The sequence below is a fragment of the Conger conger genome, chromosome 2 (genome assembly GCF_963514075.1).
Source record: "Conger conger chromosome 2, fConCon1.1, whole genome shotgun sequence".
Lineage (NCBI taxonomy): Eukaryota > Metazoa > Chordata > Actinopteri > Anguilliformes > Congridae > Conger > Conger conger.
Genome location: NC_083761.1, coordinates 53,287,647 through 53,305,428, shown reverse-complemented (window position 1 = coordinate 53,305,428; position 17,782 = coordinate 53,287,647). Strand labels below are relative to the sequence as shown.

The window sequence follows — 17,782 nt, the reverse complement described above, 5'->3', positions numbered from 1 at the left end:
GCCCAAAAGTTTAAATAAGCACACAATTATGGTAATACAAATATTTTCACACTTTGGTTTTTGACAAAATGACCCCAAACATAATAGGAGGGTTCAAACTAAAGAGGAAATAACAATCACATTTTCGGCATGACGTTATTGCTGCACATCAGAGCAAGATGACAGAGGACCTTTCACCCTCCGTACTGCTCTTAAAGGCGTTCATGTCTGGGAATAGGTTGTGAATACATTAAAACATTTAATTCATGAATTCTTATTCAGTTATTTTAAAAATACCCACCAAGAATCATCCAATATATTTTCTTGATACTGTTTGGAGGTTTCACATGGAGCGGAGCAGTTAAACCCCCTCACAGTATTAAGTATACATTCCTCCACTAGCTTTACTGCTCTATACTGTGTCACTCTCTGAAAAAGGCATACACTTCCCATTGCCAATGCCAACTCCAAATACAATTCTCTTCAGAAAAAGAGGGAGAGGAAGAAAAAAAATCAATCAGGAAGTGTCAGGTATTGAGCAATGCTAGCGAAGCTTAGGCAGGACTTCCTGTGTTGCCCGGGCGACTTGAATCCCAGCCAGTTCATGGGAGCCGGGCTCTGGGAGGCTGGCAGAGTGTGGGAGGATCTGCCCTACAGCTGTGGCCTTCTCCCTCAGTCTCATACGCGGCGGGAAGGGAGCGGGGGGCCAGAGGCTGGGCAATTGGGGGGGAACTGGGGGTGTTGGGCAAACACAGCTGGGCCCCAGAGTCTTGGTGGGTCCCTGTTGAACAAGTCTGAGATATTATCTCCATGTTTGTTCAGGGGATGGAGCCTAATCCTCCTACGCGTCCAACGCTGATCTGCGCACTGGCCCACCGCATTCTTTCATCTCTCCACGTCTTCTCCGTGATCTGTCTCTCTCTCTCTCTCGCTCTCTGAATCTCTGTCTCTCTCTCACCCTCTCTCTCTCTCTGACTTTGTCCCCCACCCTTCATATTTTCCCACAAGCCCAAGTGAAGATGACTTTCACAGAGTCTCTTGTAGTAGTAATACCGATGCTAATTGCGCCCACCCCCAAGTAGCCAAGTACCCCACAGCCTGCCTGAAGCTTTGGGTGTTCTCCTTTTTTCTGGTCGCATTGATGCTGGACTCCAAAGAACAGCCGAAACGTTCAAACTCGGAAAACAACAGCAGTATCTGAGCCTGTGACACATCTCTAAAGGGGATTATTAGGGGCTTATGTACACCTGCTGTAACCTTCAGGCCCTACTGGCCACAGTCAGGCTCTTGCAGTAACTCTCTTGCTGCGAGGAATCAATTTCCTCAGGACATTTTTGCAGTTTGAGGGATATTTTTATTGTTGTGCTGGTAGAACCGATAAGGTCGGCGTCAGAATATCAAGTGGTCCCATTCAGCCTAACGCATGTATTCAAACATAAAATCTCATTCTAGTCAGAATAATGCATACTAAATTAATATATATTAAACGATTATATCCAGCTTGACAGCATGTACAAGTGTACATGTGTAACACAATCCGTAGAAAAAACTGTGTATCTTTATATTTAATGCAAGTTTTCCTTAAACTTTCTTTTTTAAATCAATGTATTCTATTTTGGATTTTTCACAACATGTGTAAATATCAAATGGTAGTTGCATGGTTAAAAAATTGCAAATATTGCAATGGGTAAACAAGGTAAGAGACAGTAGCAATACAAATTGGTCAAAAATCTATTTACTATATTCATCTGTATGTTGCATTACCTGCAAACTGAGAGCAGCATGCTCACTAAACCATTAGCTTTAGCTGCAAATTTCCAAATTGGTCCCTCTGTATTCAGGTTTTTATTTCTACCCGTCTCTTGGGGCAAAAAACTGACAACGACGTTTTTGTTCTTTAACGATTGTTTTTTCCTCAACGTACTTGAACGCAGTGCAAGTACAAACAAACAAACAAACAAACAAACAAATAAACAAATAATAATAAATGGCAAATTCTTACTTATTTTCTGTTGGTGTCGATATGTCCTACATACTACTTTAATAAGGCATTAATTCCATTTTAATATTATACAATCTAAAAATGTGTAAGTTTCAGGTATCCGGGATTCAAGTGGCCCAAAGTTACCGAAATTCTGCTGTTATGCTGCCATCCTGTGGACATATAACATTACGACGATTTTACGCCAGTGCTTCAGTCCGTTTCTTTTTAAAGTATAAAAATAGCACGAGAAATACAATTATATGCCTACTCATAATTACTCCAAACGTTATTCCCTCCACGTCAAATAATTATAAAACACCTGCTTCTGACATGTACATGCTTTTTAAGATGAGCTTTTCCCAGCGTGTCTGAAAAAAGAAACGACGCATTTGCGTAATCGACCTACGCTAACCAACTCCCCCAACCCCCAACCCCCCCTTCACACACGCGCGCGCGCACACACACAAACACAAAGGTACATAGGTAGATTCAAACATATAGCGTTAAGCCTTCAAAATTTGAAATCAAAATGGAAAAATTACAGAAACGACTGAATTCACGTATCATAGGATATAATTATTGGCAAAAACTTTACGTGGAGACCTTACCTTACATTAATCAAATAGGCCCTTGTGCTTATCTTTATTGCACTCTTAGCACTTGAAATTGTATTTCCCTCTAGGGCAGGGGTCGGCAACCCTGGTCCTGGAGAGCCGCAAGGTGTGCTGGCTTTCGTCTCCACCTTAAAATAAACAAGCGATTCAGACCCAAGAACCAGGTGAGGTGAGTTAACTGTGTAATCAACAGCTTTCATTGATCAATTAATTCCAAGTAACAACGAAAGCCAGCACACCCTGCGGCTCTCCAGGACCAGGGTTGAGGACCCCTGCTCTAGGGTCTTTCAGTGCGCTTGTTCCTGGTGACGGGTATGCACTTTGCACTTTGTTGTAAGTCGCTCTTAATAAGACCGCCTGCCGAATGACAATAATGTAATGTACTTTGTGGAAATAATTTTTTAATGTTGTAAGGCCTGTTTAATAAGGTGCAGGCCTAAATATGTTTCCTGTTTTGAAGGTTTACTGAGGTATTTTCTGTACATACAACATGTTAAAATCTACCCAAACATATACAAAGATCAAACTAGCCTCAGAAACCACAAATAATCTCAGATGCACTGTGATTGCCCGTCTGCAGAAGAGTTTGCACTCTGCAAGGGAAAGATGACAAGAACAACAGATAGCCATCTTTGACTTCACTAGAAAGACCACAGATAACACTGAAAAAAATGTTCCAGTGGGTAAACCACTTCAAATGAACCTACAATTTTTATTTTGAGAAAACCTAAAAATATAGGTGTAACAAATTGATGTAAACATTTTAGGTTTATCCAAAGACGCATTTTGCCATTGTACTAAAGGAATCACCGTAGTTTCTGGTGGTGCCCTGCAGTCAGGGTGTGGGCTACAGGGTGGTCCCAGCACCGAGAGACCATCCACAGCCCACCCTGGACAGCCTGCCCAGGGCACTGACATTTGAGGACGTGGTGGACCCAGGGACAGGTGAACCCACTGCAGACATTTTTTGCTCAAGGACCAGCTTTACCTTTTGCATCCTCTGCCCCATGTTGTCATTACAGATATTGAAGAGCACTAAACGCTGTGCCAGTGTGCATTAGCGAATGGCGCTCACCCACGGCTGTGACAGCGTGACTGTGGCAGCCCTGCCTGACCTCCATAGCTCCGGGGACTGAGCAGCCACACGTCTGCACCTGAAACTCCAAGAGCTCTGCTGTGCATCCTCCTCCAAGCCCTTCTCCCAGGTCACTGCGTTTATATATGCACACACACACGCACACACACGTACACACACATGCATGCACACACACACAGACACACACACACGCACGCACGCACGCACACACACACACGCACGCACACGCGCACACACACAAACACACACACACACACAGACACACACACACGCACACACACACACGCACACATACACACACGCAAACACACACACGCACACATACACACACGCAAACACACACACGCACACATACACACATACACACACACGCACATACACACATACACACACATGCGTGCACACACACATACACACATGTGCGCACACAAACACATACACACACATGCATGCACACACACATACACACACACACGTGTGCACACACACATACAAACACACACATACACATACAGACACACGCACACACGCGCACACTCACATACGTACACACACACATACACACACACGCGCACACACACATACGTACACACACATACACACATATACACAAATACACACATACACACACATAAACATACATACACACACACATACACACACACCCTCACATGAAAATGAGAAAAACGGTGCTGAGATGAACCTTCCAATAAGACAATGACCGCAAATATACCTAAAAATCAGGAAACCTGTGGTCTGAATTGAAGAGAGCAGTCCATAAGTACAAACCTAACAAACATTTCAGGGATTTGTACCAAGTACTAATCACACTGGCACCAATAATCATGAAACCTAATTTGTAAATACATGTGGGAAGCAATAACAATATATCTCAGTGATGGTGCTATTTGTTTTCTACAGATTTATGAGCAATTCTATCAAGGATGCTAGCAATTCTAGACCTGACTGTACTTACATGGTTGACGGTAATTCTGTACCAAACTATACCCTCCAGAATTATTGGCACCTTTAATAGAAATGGAGAAAAAAGGATGCATATAATAAACGACATGGATAATAATCTATATCTTTTGTTCACTATATATTATGAAAACTATGTTGTTTGATTGAAAAACATTTACGCTCATGTTTCAATGTTTTTTATTTATTATTGGCACCCCTAACAATTATTGTAAATAAAAGAAAAGGTGAAATGGGCAATAAAATTTTACTTTAATTTAGTTAATCTCAGTCTAAAGGAACTATATTGTGTCATTCCATCACTTCCTGTTTCACTAGAATATAAAAAATGAGATAACAAGCATGCATAATCCCTTTAGCATTGTAAAATCCAAAGAACTGTAAATTCAGAAGGCATAGATGTCAATTCAGAAGTTGACCACATATGAAATGGTTGCAAACTTGCCATGAAGAAAGTCCAAGTGCATATTATCCCCACGAACGGTAAGGAAGATGGTCAGGGAGGCCATAAGTAACCCAAGGATCGCAGTGTCTTGGGGTCACCAAGTCAAAAAAGAAAACATTAAATGGCACCTCCATACCAGCAAACATTTGTAAGGGTGGCACGAAGACAGCACATTCTGAACACAATAAACAAAACCAAGCATCTTGAGATGCCAAATCTCATTGGAATTATGACTGGAAGAGAGTACTATGGTCAGATGAGAGATAGGTAGATAGTCCAGCAGGACAATGACTCCAAGCATACATGAAAATGCCACACTGAAATGCTCAAGTTAAACAACAACCATGTTCTGTAATGGCCATCTCAGTTTCCAGACTTAAATCCCATGTAAAACTTGTGGTTCCTGGAAGGTGAAACGTCCTTCCAAATGTGTTCTCTAACCTAATCACAACTTGTAGGAAAAGACTCAGAGCTGTCATCTTTGCCAGGAGTGTTTGCACAAGGTATTAAACCAGGGGTGCCAATAATTGAGAAACCTGTTTTTTGGGGAAATCATTTTTTTATTTAAAAACTGTAGGACTTTGGTTGATTAATAATGCACACTATTTTATGCATGCTGGAAAATAAAGCTTATGTCAATAATGGTATTATTTAGTTAGTTTACAGCACTTTTTGTGCATATTTTTCAAGGGTGCCAATAATTCTGGAGCCCAATGTATTTGGTGCTGGTCACTGAATTATATTGAATAAATTTGACCTTTAAATTGCTTTAAAAAATATTCAACATATGGGCACTTGAATGTTTTATATTCATATATTCATGAAATAGAGTGGCATTATCTACACAATATCACAATATTCTCTGTGACTAGGTAATGTACACTCACTCACTTTATGAGGAACACCTGTACACCTTCTTATTCATGCCAGTATCTAATAAGTCAATTGTATAGCAGCATCACAATGCATAAAATCATGCAGGTACGGGTCAGGAGCTTCAGTTAATGTTCACATCAACCATCTGAATGGGGAAAAAATTTGATCTGTGATGGTGGAATGATTGTTGGTGCCAGACAGGGTGGTTTGAGGATCTCAGAAACTGCTGATTTTCATGCATAACTGTTTCTGGAGTTTGCCGAGAATGGTGTGAAAAACAAAACAAAAAAACAAAACAAAAAATAACGCCTTGTTAATGAGAGAAGTCCATGGAGAATGGCCAGACTGGTCAAAGCTGACAGGAAGGTGGCAATAACACAAATAACCTCACATTACTACAGTGGTATGCAGAAGAGCATCTCTGAACACACAACGCATCAAACCTATAAGTGGATAAGTGGCAGCAGCAAAGATTAATAAGTCAAGAAAATGAGTCTACTAAATACCTAATAAAGTGTTCACTGACTGTATAATGTTCACAGTCACCTAATGTTTTTTCTTTGTAAGTTAGAAAGGCAGTTATGTTATTATTATTAGAAGTATGTTATTTAGTCTTACAACTAAAAGCTTGGTAGTGTACCAGCATACTCAGTTACTCTTAACTTTGTGGGGTTTTGGTTTCACACAAGCACATTTGAATTCATTTATGAATACTTCATTTATTTAAACAGTTTACAGATATAGAACACAGTCATCATTAATTTCTTGAAATAATCACTTTGAAAACTAAGAAGTGGTGACAGTAACTGTGGAAGTTGAAAAGACACAGTATATGTAAAACTGATTTCATTCATCTATGAAAACCCGAAAAAGCTACATTATGATTTGGAGACATAGTGTGTGCAAACTGAGCTTGATTTCAGAGTTGAGATATTTAATATCTGGTATGTACAGTACCTTTGTTCATCTCTTTTGAGATTTCAGTTTTCTGAGATTTATTTAATACAATGACCAGATAGATGTAATAAACGTGTGAACTTGTGATTTATTATAACACACGTGAATGTTTCATGAGTCTTAAGTGCTTCACATTTTCTTTACATATGCCAGTTCAATTAAATAATTCTGCAATGCAGTCTCTAAAATCCACAAAATTTCAAACTAGAGATCAGAATTGTGCTTTCACATAATTTTAATTACATTTTATACAACTCCTCTTGACTGATTGTCTGTCTGCAAAACCATTAGCTTTGGGGACCATTAAACTAGACATTTTATTGCCCATGGCAAGGCTGGAGGCTTTACAAATGTAATCATTTTGACAAAATAAAAGTAAATCAGTCTTCCTAGGATTGCTTTATGTACAAGACTACCTGTTTCTAGTGCAACAAACTTTCCTCTCTCATAGTTTTCATGATTTTTTACATCTAAGGTGCTTGGCTGAGACTTGGAAATGACAGTGGCTAGGAGTCATGGCAGCCAATGTTGAATTTTTGTCAGATTGGGGAGTTCTAGGAGTCAGTAGCAGTAAGTGGGCTGGGAGGGCACAGTGTCTCCCCTAACCGCCCTCTGGATGAAGGCCTCTTCAGGTTCTTAGCACCGGGGGTGAAGTCAGTGAAGACCAAGGGACGTCCATCGGGGCACAGAAGCACACTGGAGTCGGCCTCACACTTAGTGGTCCGGCTGGGCCACAGTACCTCCGGAGGAGTGGGGCGCAGACCCAGAGCACCAGGGGAAAGCACCTCAGCCTTCACCACGGCTCCCAGACCGGTCTCGGAGTGCCCTGCTCGGTTCATCTTTATCAGGATGTCCAGTGACTGTCTCCGTCTCTCCAAAGAGTCTGTTGTCCCTTCTGTCTCAGCGGCCTCTCCCTCCTCTTCCTCCTCTTCCTCCTCCTCTTCCTCTACTTCTTCATCCTCCTCAGTCTCTCCAATCACACCTCCCTTTGTAGCTTCCCCTATGCGCTGGTTGCATCCATCTCCCATCATTTCCAGGTCCTTCTTGAGAGACAGATCCAGGGGCCCTTCATTTTGGCGGGCTGTCTTCTCTAGGGCCTGGTGTATGTGGGAGAGCTCACTGCGGATCTTGCACAGGTGCTCCCAGAGGTGGTGCTGCCCCAGTATGTCCTGCTTCACGAGGTGAGATATCTTGTGCTCAGCGTCCTGGTACTCCTGCAGGGCCTTGGAGAGGTCTTTAAGCAGCACTGCTGCTGACTCTGAGTCCTGCTCCTCTACTGTCTTTCTCTCATCTTCATGGCAGCCAGCTCTTCCAGCCACTTTACCTGGCATTGGTGCAGGTGGCGTCTCACCGCCAACACTCTCTGGAGGACTCTTCATCACATCTGAGTACCACTCTTCCACAGACCGAGACTGTTGCCGGGCAGTCCGAAAACTACGGAAAGAGGAAATGAAAGAAAACAACAGCATTTAAAGGAGATTGCCTTTGAAGAATGTGACTGAACTCATTCCACTATGTACTGTCCTGCCAAAACTATTTCACAACATGTAAAAGAAGGAACAATACAACACATACCTGTTATGGTGGAGGAGCTTATTGGTTGCTACAGAGATAGGTGACGGTGTATGGATGTTCTTGAAAACATCCAGGGTATATCCTAGTTGTGCCTTCTTTTCTGATGGACCCTCGAGGGTCTCAAGTGGGACCCCTGTCCTCTTGCAAGCCAGTTCTCTGACTGAGGGCATATCTGGAGTAGGTTTGAGGCTCCAGCTATTCTTACCCTCCTTGCTTAAGGCCTGAAGCCTTTTCTCCACAGCTCTGTAACTGGCTTCGGGGGACATGGGGACATGCTGTTGAGATGCCCAGGCAGTAGAGGGAGCCATGGGACTGGGTCGAAGTGCAGGGACCTTCCAAAGGTTGATCTTGGGTGGGTAGTTAGGTGGGGACTTGGGGTCCATGTTAGCTGGAGGAGATAGGGAAGGTTTGGTCCCCTTGCTCGCATCCGCCTGGGCCGCGCCAAAGGCGTGTTCACAGAGGAGAGGGTAGTAGAAGCGTGGAGGCAGGAGGGCCCTGTCCGTGTGCGGGAGTGTGCTGGAGGCTGGGTGCATGAGTTGTGCAGCAGAAGCCAGGAAGGGGAGCTGGGTGAGCTGGGCATGAGTGGGGGCACTTCCAGGAACTGTGGGGTTGACGTAGGAGAAGAGACCCGGGCTCAATGGGTAACTCACACCCAGGACAGAGAGGTTAAGTCCAGTTGGGTCCTGGCAGTCAGAGAATGATGGAGGTGGAGGGTAACAGGGTATAGAGCCAGTGTTTGGAGGTATGGCTTCTGATTTAGCCTTCCTTTGGCTAGTGGCCAACAGACCCCACTGCTCAGAGAGAACACTGGGACCAGTCAGGCAGGTCTTGGAAAGTTTGTAGTGCTTCAACTTTGCCTCAACCTCGACTGAGCGACCTTTGAGGAGCTGGTCCTCCAGGGAAAAGACATCAGTGATCAGAAAATCAGTGTCTGGCTGCTTATATCTCTTTGCACTACCTCTGACAGGACTGTTAGTTTCATCACTCATCTCTTTGGTCGGTTGGCTTTCTTCTGCTCCCTCTCCACGACCTGAATCCCGATCTGCAAGTTCTTCTCCCTCTTCCAGATCCTCCCCTGAAAAGGTCACCTCTGGCTTCAGTTTTTTTGATTGGTCCTCCAGACCCGAAAAGGGCTCTGCCTCTTCCCGGTTCCCGCCTCGGAGGCGGGGCCCTTGCTGCAGCGGGCGGAGCTGCTCGGGGTGTAGGAGATTTCCTTTCTTGTACGGCCAATCAGACTCAATCAGCAAGGACAGGGAGTTCTTGCACAGGCTGTACTTCATATGGTTGTACAGGTGAGACTTCTCCATGCAGGTGAAGGGACACTGGAAGCATTTGTAGTTGTAGGGCTTCCCCCAGGGCCGTGGGATATAATGGGGCTTCTTGGGCTTGCGTTCTTTGTGTTTGTAGACAGAGCTGGTCTTGCAGGTGAGATCCTCTTTAGACATGGCTGGTGAAGTATCAGCAAGAGTGAGGCTGAGACTGGGAACTGTGAGAATGGTGTCTTCCTGTGAGCTCTGAGGCAATAGAGATCAGCACCAAGTGGGTTGATGCATTTGCAAGAATGGTAGGTGCACGGTGATTTCTGGTTTTTACTACTGATAGTGATCTAGATGAACTGAGCAGTGATGTGCTTCTCTGATTTGGCCTCTGAGATCTGAATTGTAGAAAGAGAGAGGAACCCCAAGGTTAAGATATTAAAGGAGTGCTCATATAAAAATGCCACCAGAGACAAATCAACAAAACAACAAACTAAACAATGCAGTGACATTGACTGAAGTTGAAAATTTAAAACTGAGACAACAAATGTAAATGAGGTCAGATACCAAATGTTTAAAAAACTGAAAAGAAAAGGTTGGAGAGTGACTAAACATGGCAACTTGCAAGTATGCACATTTATCTCCAAATGTGTATCTGTGTTTGTGACTGCAGTCTACATTCTCTGCATGAGCAGATTTGCCAGTAACCTATCTGCAGGCAGGCCTGCCCCTCTATATTCGCACTGTACCTGCCAGAACTCATTATTTCCAGTGCTATACCAGGCGCTAGCAGGGCTACGGCTGGGAGACTGAGCAGGCAGCCCTGGGGGGGCTCTGCACCTGTGCAGTGGGCCCTCCCTGTTCAGCCATGGTGGTATGAGGATCATGTTAGCGCAGAGTCCCTGGAGCCCGGCTCTGGGCACCGTGTGGCCAGGGTGCGTTGTCGAAGAGGTATGAAGGGGAACGTGGGGGGCGGGTCTCTGGAGGATGGTAGTTAATGAAAGCCTGGCACCACGCCTATGGGGCATCGTTAGTGCCGGGGCAGTAGGATCTGGGTCAGAGCTCAGTGCCATTACTTTACTCCGATTTCTTCAGAACTGACCGCATTCTTTGTCAGAATGCTGTTTACCAACTTAATTATATTTGCCATACTGATGCCCTTTCTCTGGAATGTCCGCTTAAATTTTCTGATCTGGATGCCTGTGAACCATATCGTACAGCCTGCCTTTTCAGGGCCTGCCTTTTTTTTGCCTGTCATAGCTGTAGTTTTCAAGTTTAACATATAAGGTCCCATTCTGAGAAAATATACAATTAATCTATTGGTCATTAAAACTGGCAGAAGGAAATAGTATATACTGTTCTTCATAAAGAATACTAAATCATCCACTAAGAAATAATTTTGAATATTGGCTACAGCCTTGTGTTTTGTGTACTGTGCAATATACATATTTACAGTAATTAACACAAGTGTTAATGTCTGCATGTAATAATTAGGTGTAACACATTTGACCTCCTACTATTGTATAATTCGTCCATGTTGCCTAAAGGTATAAGGAATAATTGAGCCGTGAGGATTGAATGTCAGGGCAGCGTTTGTCAAAAGTCTAAATGGTGCTTCATATACTCATTCGATTGTTTTTTCAAACATTACTCTGCACTTTACCATATTATGCTCAGTCACCATATACCAATAAATAAATGGCATTTTTAGCTATAGACAAACTGTTCAGATATCAATTATATTAATCACCACACAATGAAATTGCGACTATTATAATATTCATGAAATTATAATATTTCAGTTTTTGTTTTTATACTGCATATTGTCAAAAACGATAACACACCATGACTCTAAACTGTTCTCTCAACAGTTGGTAAACTGAAAAAAAGATTATATAAAACAGAAAGACTTTTTTGTCCTTCCTATTGTGTAATAACCCAACCCTACGGTTATCCTTCTGGGTAGAATCTAAGAGCACATAAAAGGACCTGCTGGGAGATTTCACTTTCTTTTTCCCCAGGTTATTCTGGGATGAAAGCCCGCAACAATATTGAGAGTTCATGATAAGGAATAACAACAATTTCAAGCCTTCTTTTATCTCTTACAACAGCCAGTGTGGTCTTTTTTCACTTTGTGGATTCTTCCCTAATTTGTTCTGTAAAGTTTCTGATACAACGCACAGCAGTGGTATCTGACTGTGAAACAAGATACTGATACAGCTACATTGCTAACCTATTTTTAAAGTGTAGCAAATATGTGATTAGAATGTTACTGCTGTTAACGCTGATAACAATCACTACTGGTAATTGGATGAGCACTGACTTAACACTAGTTAACGTTAGCCCATACTCTTAAACGGGCTGAACTCTGGAGCAGCGGTCTAGTGGGGGACGAGGCTTGCCGTGTCAGTCTAACGCAGAGTGGCAGGCCTGCAGCCTCACTGGTTCTGCAGGGCCTGACCTTTCTCCACTCTGCCCTGCAGCTCCCTGACCTGCACTCAGCCCTCAAATGGAGCAAAACAGCTGCTATTAGGACCCGATCAATAAAAATCATTTTTACAGTTGAATTTTCTCACTGCCGGACACTATTAGCGGCCGGCCGCCCCTCCCTCTCCACCCCGCTCAGTATCGCTCTTTCCCCCTCACTTGCTAATTTCAGAGCCTCAAGCCTTGTTTTAAGCTTTCAGAGCTTGTGTACGGACAACGCTGATCGGTCCTGGTTAAATATCAATCACTTCATTTAAAAAGGGTAGCCACTTTAAAAGCACTGGCAGAATATGTGCAATCGTGACCAACAAGCAACACATTCAATAGGGGTGAGAAAAAAGTGGTGTCTATATGGCAAATACATCTCACCACAGTCATGTGTCCTTGCCTTTCCAAATTCACAAAGTATAGTATTTAATGATAAAATCATGCGAATAAATCATAATTCACTAGCTTAACTGGATTTTTAAAGGGAATCTTTTTTTTTTTTTAGATGAGCCAGCTATATGATAAAAGAACATTCATCATTGCAGACCATTTCATCCATGGCCATTCATTTCCAGTTCCAAATTGATGTGTCCTAATGTAACATCTTTGTCAGTAAGGCCAATGCATTCCTTCAGCATTTCCTCTCATATTTAATGTTAGCATTTAAAAAATATTTTGTAAGGTTGAAATTACGATTTTAGTGTCCTGATGATATATAAATTTTACACACTATTTAGTATAATAGAACCATGCAGTAAATATACAGAAACTGTACTAGTTAGGTTATTATTATTATTATTATTATTATTATTATTATTATTATCATTATTATTAATGGTGATAATTAACGATTATTGGTGACAATAATCATAATCATAATAACTATGTATAATGCACTTCTCAAATTGTGCAAATACATAGAACATGAAACAGGACATCAATAAAAGGGAAATACCAGTGCAGTTCAATGAAAATGTCTGACTAAGGCGGTCATTAACAGAACTATATAGCAGTTTCTATATGTATTTAATTACTGATTCAGTATGGTATTCACTGTACCTCACATTGGGGTCAGCTGAAATCCAGCAGTCCAGGGCTATGTCAGTTCCATCGGTCACCTTTCCCTCTACGTTTGAGCTGAAAGAGAGGGAGACACAGCTATGAATGAGGTCTCCAATGTGAATTCTGACAATAAAATAAAGTAAAATAGCGTAAAGTAATAAAATAAAGCAAAGAGCATATTTCTAGATTAATCCACTGCTGATAGTTGCATAACTTCTGTTGCTCATGCTGTCTCACTGTCTTTTTAAAGCATTGAATCAACTGTGAAATTGTGTTGATTAATATCTTCAGAGAAATACCAACTGTAAAGAATTACTATAATTGAAGTTGAATCATTTATATCAATAAATCCAAGTAATCACAAACAATACACTCATGAATGGATAATTATGAACAATGCACTTATTCAGTCAATGTCTGTGTAAAAAAAAACTTGAGGATTTACTTTAGAGACACACCAAATGTATATAATATAATATAATATAATATAATATAATATAAATCATTGAGAATATAAGGCAAAGATTAGTTTTTATACAGACTTAGTAATAAAAAAATAAAAGCAATAGTGCAGCAATGCTTGAACAAGCATATCTGTAGAATCTTTATGTTGCCTCTACATGTATTATAAACAGAAATTATCAGAACACAGCTAAAACTTGTGTATCAATGTGTAGAAGCTATTTATTATCATTAATAGATAATTGACATGAGTTATACATGATTTCAATGTATGTATGTATGTATGTATGTATGTTTATGCATATATTATTATTATTATTATTATTATTATTATTATTATTATTATTATTATAATTATTATTATTTCTACTACTAGCAGAAAAATCACAGCAAATGATGACTCAACAAAAGTCATGTCATATAAACAAACAACAAATTCGACAAGAATAAAAACTGCTGCTTTGTATTTTGTAATATTTTTTTTGCTGGAATGTATCATCCAAAGTAATTACGTAGCCTTCTTAAACAACAAACGCAACTATCTTCACGTCATTTAACGAGCATTTCAATCCGGTGGAAATTAATCCATTTACAATAAGTCGCTGCAAATATACAATGCCAATCGATAAAAAAAGGCAAACTTAATAACAACCTCTCTGCCTAAACCATTTGAGCTAACATTCTCAGTCGTTGTTAGAAAAGAGAGTTCGTATAAGAACACTGTGCCGGCAAATAGGCTACTTTAAACAACATCCGTTAATCGTACCTGGTATGTGCCCAAGTGCGCCTGGCTGTCGGTCTGATGCGTGGAGGTGCTGAGCGGACAGCGCTTACCCCGCTCAAATGAGAGAGTGCCAGTGTTTGTGCGAGGTATATATTGACTCGGAGCTATGCCTTGGGGCTCTACAATACTGCTGCTCCATCTTCCCTATATGGAATTGTCACATGTGGTTTTTACCTCGCAGCTACGGTACAGTAACGACTTCCACACTTCTGGCTACTGTTGTCTTTCGTTTAAAGTGGGGTAGGTTGGAGCCATGTACGGTAAACTGTCTCGCGAAAAAAAAAGGCATTCTTAAGTTTATAGACATAATCTCAAGAGCAGAGGTCATTCCTCTCAGTTCCATATGACCCAACATTTTTTCTTAAAAAATCTCATTCTTGGACTAAAGACAATCCATGCACTGCAAAATTAACATCTTAGTAGGATAACTGGCACGACACACCATCAATTCGACGTCAGTGGTTCTGTATTGCGCCCACTGTGGTCAATTTCAGGCGGATACGTAGCGCTGGGTGGGAGAAAACACAGGCTGACCCGACAGTCCGGCCAGCAGTAAATTGTAAATTGAACTTGACAATGGATGCAGAAACCCGTCGTGTCATCTTTCAAATCCGCTGGGTCGGGGTCTCAAATTCTCAAATATTAATTGCATTTGATATGGTCACTCTACAGGCGGATAATTTGACACAAGTCGATTCATCACTCACGCGCAGAAGTGTGTGTTTGTGTGTGCGCGTGTCTGTGTTTGTGCAGTACGTCCGATGATTTTAAGGTACCTAAATTATCTAAATTACCTAAATGATCAACAAATTAACAATGAAAATAGAAATATGAGTGTATATAGATACATGTTAAAGGAATGTGTTTTTGTTTCTGCTTGCTTAATTCTCTTTCAATTAAAGCTTCTCTAAGGCCATGCATATTCACGTGCAGACATCGCTGCGAGAATACACTCCAGATACAATGCTCCATTTCGGCTTTTCTAAAAATGTACAGGATGTATAGTAACTGTAAATACACAGCTATGCATCAATTCACGTGTAAGTGAAGACATTCATGGATCAATTTACATTAAAAACAGGAGTTCTCTCTTGACGACTTCTGCAGTGGATTTGTACTCCTGTCAACTCAGTCATGCATATTCTACTGGATAGTTTAGCTCCTCTAATGATGGAACTTGCTAGGGTCTTGTTTTATTAGAAATTTCTACCTCAATGAATTACTTAAAAGGGTTGCATTTTTAATGATATTAGCTAAAGGTTCCATGTTTGATAATCTGGACTGCTTTGAGAGAAAATTGCCCTTGGGTTATGGAAAGGGAATTGTGCTTCTGATAGGCAATCAAACTCACACCTTTAAAACACACCTTTGCACTTTCTTTCTAAAAAAAGGGAAATATCTTAAATATCTTATATTCAGATCATTTAAATTGATTATGGAATATATGGAGAAAATTACCTTTCGCACTTGAAAGGGAGCCATTAACAGGAAAAACTAAGGTGCAAGTAAATAAAAGATGTATTGTCAATCTTCTCCACGGAAAAGCGCAGAAAATCTGTCAGTTTACTTGTCACAATGTTCCAGCTTATAGGGCAGGTGTAATGGAGAAGCTTGTGTGAGATCAGCAGAGAGAGAGAGCTGCATCCTGTTTTGTGTTGATTCCTGATCATTATGTGATTACATGAGAATACACATTCATCTAGCACAACATGTACTCACTCCCTGTGTCTCTCCCTTGATTCCTTGCGGTACGCCATGCAGCACAGCAATAGCTGATTAGTGGGCACCTCCACCAGGGCAAATGTGTCTAGTTATGCAGTAACCTACTGTGCATTCTGAAGAAGCTGTGGACATATCATTTATTATAATATGAGCCTGAAACCGCAAGACAAGGGAGCATGTACCAGAGCAATGACTCAGATGTAGCTTATCAGTGCGTAAGACAAATATAAGGTGCTTGCACTCAAACCGACAAAAAATAGACACAAGGAGGATGAGATATATATAATGAGAAGACATGGCTGATTTAAAACAATGCAGAGTATGGCTTATACCTTTGGTTTTTATGTTTATAGGCTGCTTATAATGCTTTGACTTACATACATTCATTTGCGCTATACAAAAAATGACACACACCCTAGAAAAGGATGTCTGCTGTCTCAATTTTTCTTGCAACAGTCACAAACAACTGGGGGAATATGAACAGCTATTAACACATACTGTATATACACACATATGGAAGGAAAACTTGTAGATGGGCAATCCTATAACAATAGCTATTATTGTAATATAATAAAATTTTCTTCATGATTTCATATCAGTAAGACATGAGCAGACCTTTCGTGGTTTATTTATTGAAGGGTCATGTGAACACTTGGGTCTTCATTTGCCAACATCACATACATGCTATTGTTATTCTAAGACTACCTTATCATATTGGAGATCAGACTGTTTCTCAGTTCCAGTCTTGGGCTGGGCAGAACTATACCTGCAGATAATGTAACCATGAGAAAAACCTCAGCCATTCAGATGTAAAGTAGCAGCTAGCGTGATGTCCCATTAGGTCCAGAATCCTGCATTCATATCACTACAGGAGAGGCAGGGCAGGTGTTCATCCCACTGTATGAAGTTCAGAGAGTTTATAATATTATTTTCCATTAAGATAATGCATGTTCCACAAAGCAGGTTTACTAAGTTAGCTGGATAACCCGGAGCAGCTCTTTTTACGGTGTTCCAGATTTGGGAGGTTCCAAATCCCAGAGAAACAGTTACTGAGAAGTCCAGATCCCAGGAGTTCTCAGTAACCGTTTTTGTTTATTTGTATCTTCCTGTCTGCCACCTTGCATCATGCTACACTGACTAACCAGGAGAGAATACAATCATTTCTGAAATGGGTAATGGACTGTTGTTGACCAAACAAAGTATGCCTGCGTGTGCATGTGTGTGTGTGCGTGTGAGTGTGCACGCATGTGTGTGAATGTGTGTACATGCATGTGTGTGTGTCTGTGTGTGTTTGTTGGGTAGGGCTTCGACTCCGCAGAGCCGTGTCTCACAACACGGAGCCGATCACAGGTGGAACGGGAAGAGAGATGTCGGCTTTCTGCTGGGCTTGGGATGACAAACTGTTACTGTGCCCGGGCCGCCTGGCACTGGAAGTGGCCCTGCAATCTCCCAGGGATGTGATTAGTGCAGCGGCACCGGGGCGGTGGATGGGTTACTGACATGAGCCGCGAGAT

At 41.5% G+C, this 17,782-nt stretch overlaps 1 protein-coding gene across 1 annotated transcript; it reads right to left on the bottom strand.

Moving 5' to 3' along the window:
• Positions 1-7,486: 7,486 nt before the first annotated feature.
• On the bottom strand, positions 7,487-9,952 carry prr35 (proline rich 35). Its single transcript, XM_061230463.1, has 2 exons — positions 8,508-9,952; positions 7,487-8,366 (listed from the first exon to the last, which is right to left on the bottom strand). The coding sequence occupies exons 1-2, from the start codon at positions 9,950-9,952 to the stop codon at positions 7,487-7,489; spliced, it is 2,325 nt and encodes a 774-aa protein (XP_061086447.1).
• Positions 9,953-17,782: the final 7,830 nt, after the last annotated feature.

Bases quoted from the DNA above. Each gene is read 5' to 3' on its own strand.
- prr35 (XM_061230463.1), bottom strand. From the start codon at position 9,952: ATGTCTAAAGAGGATCTCACCTGCAAGACCAGCTCTGTCTACAAACAC. The intron at 8,367-8,507 runs GTATGTGTTGTA...CTCTTTCCGTAG, and splicing joins AAGCTCCTCCACCATAACAG to TTTTCGGACTGCCCGGCAAC.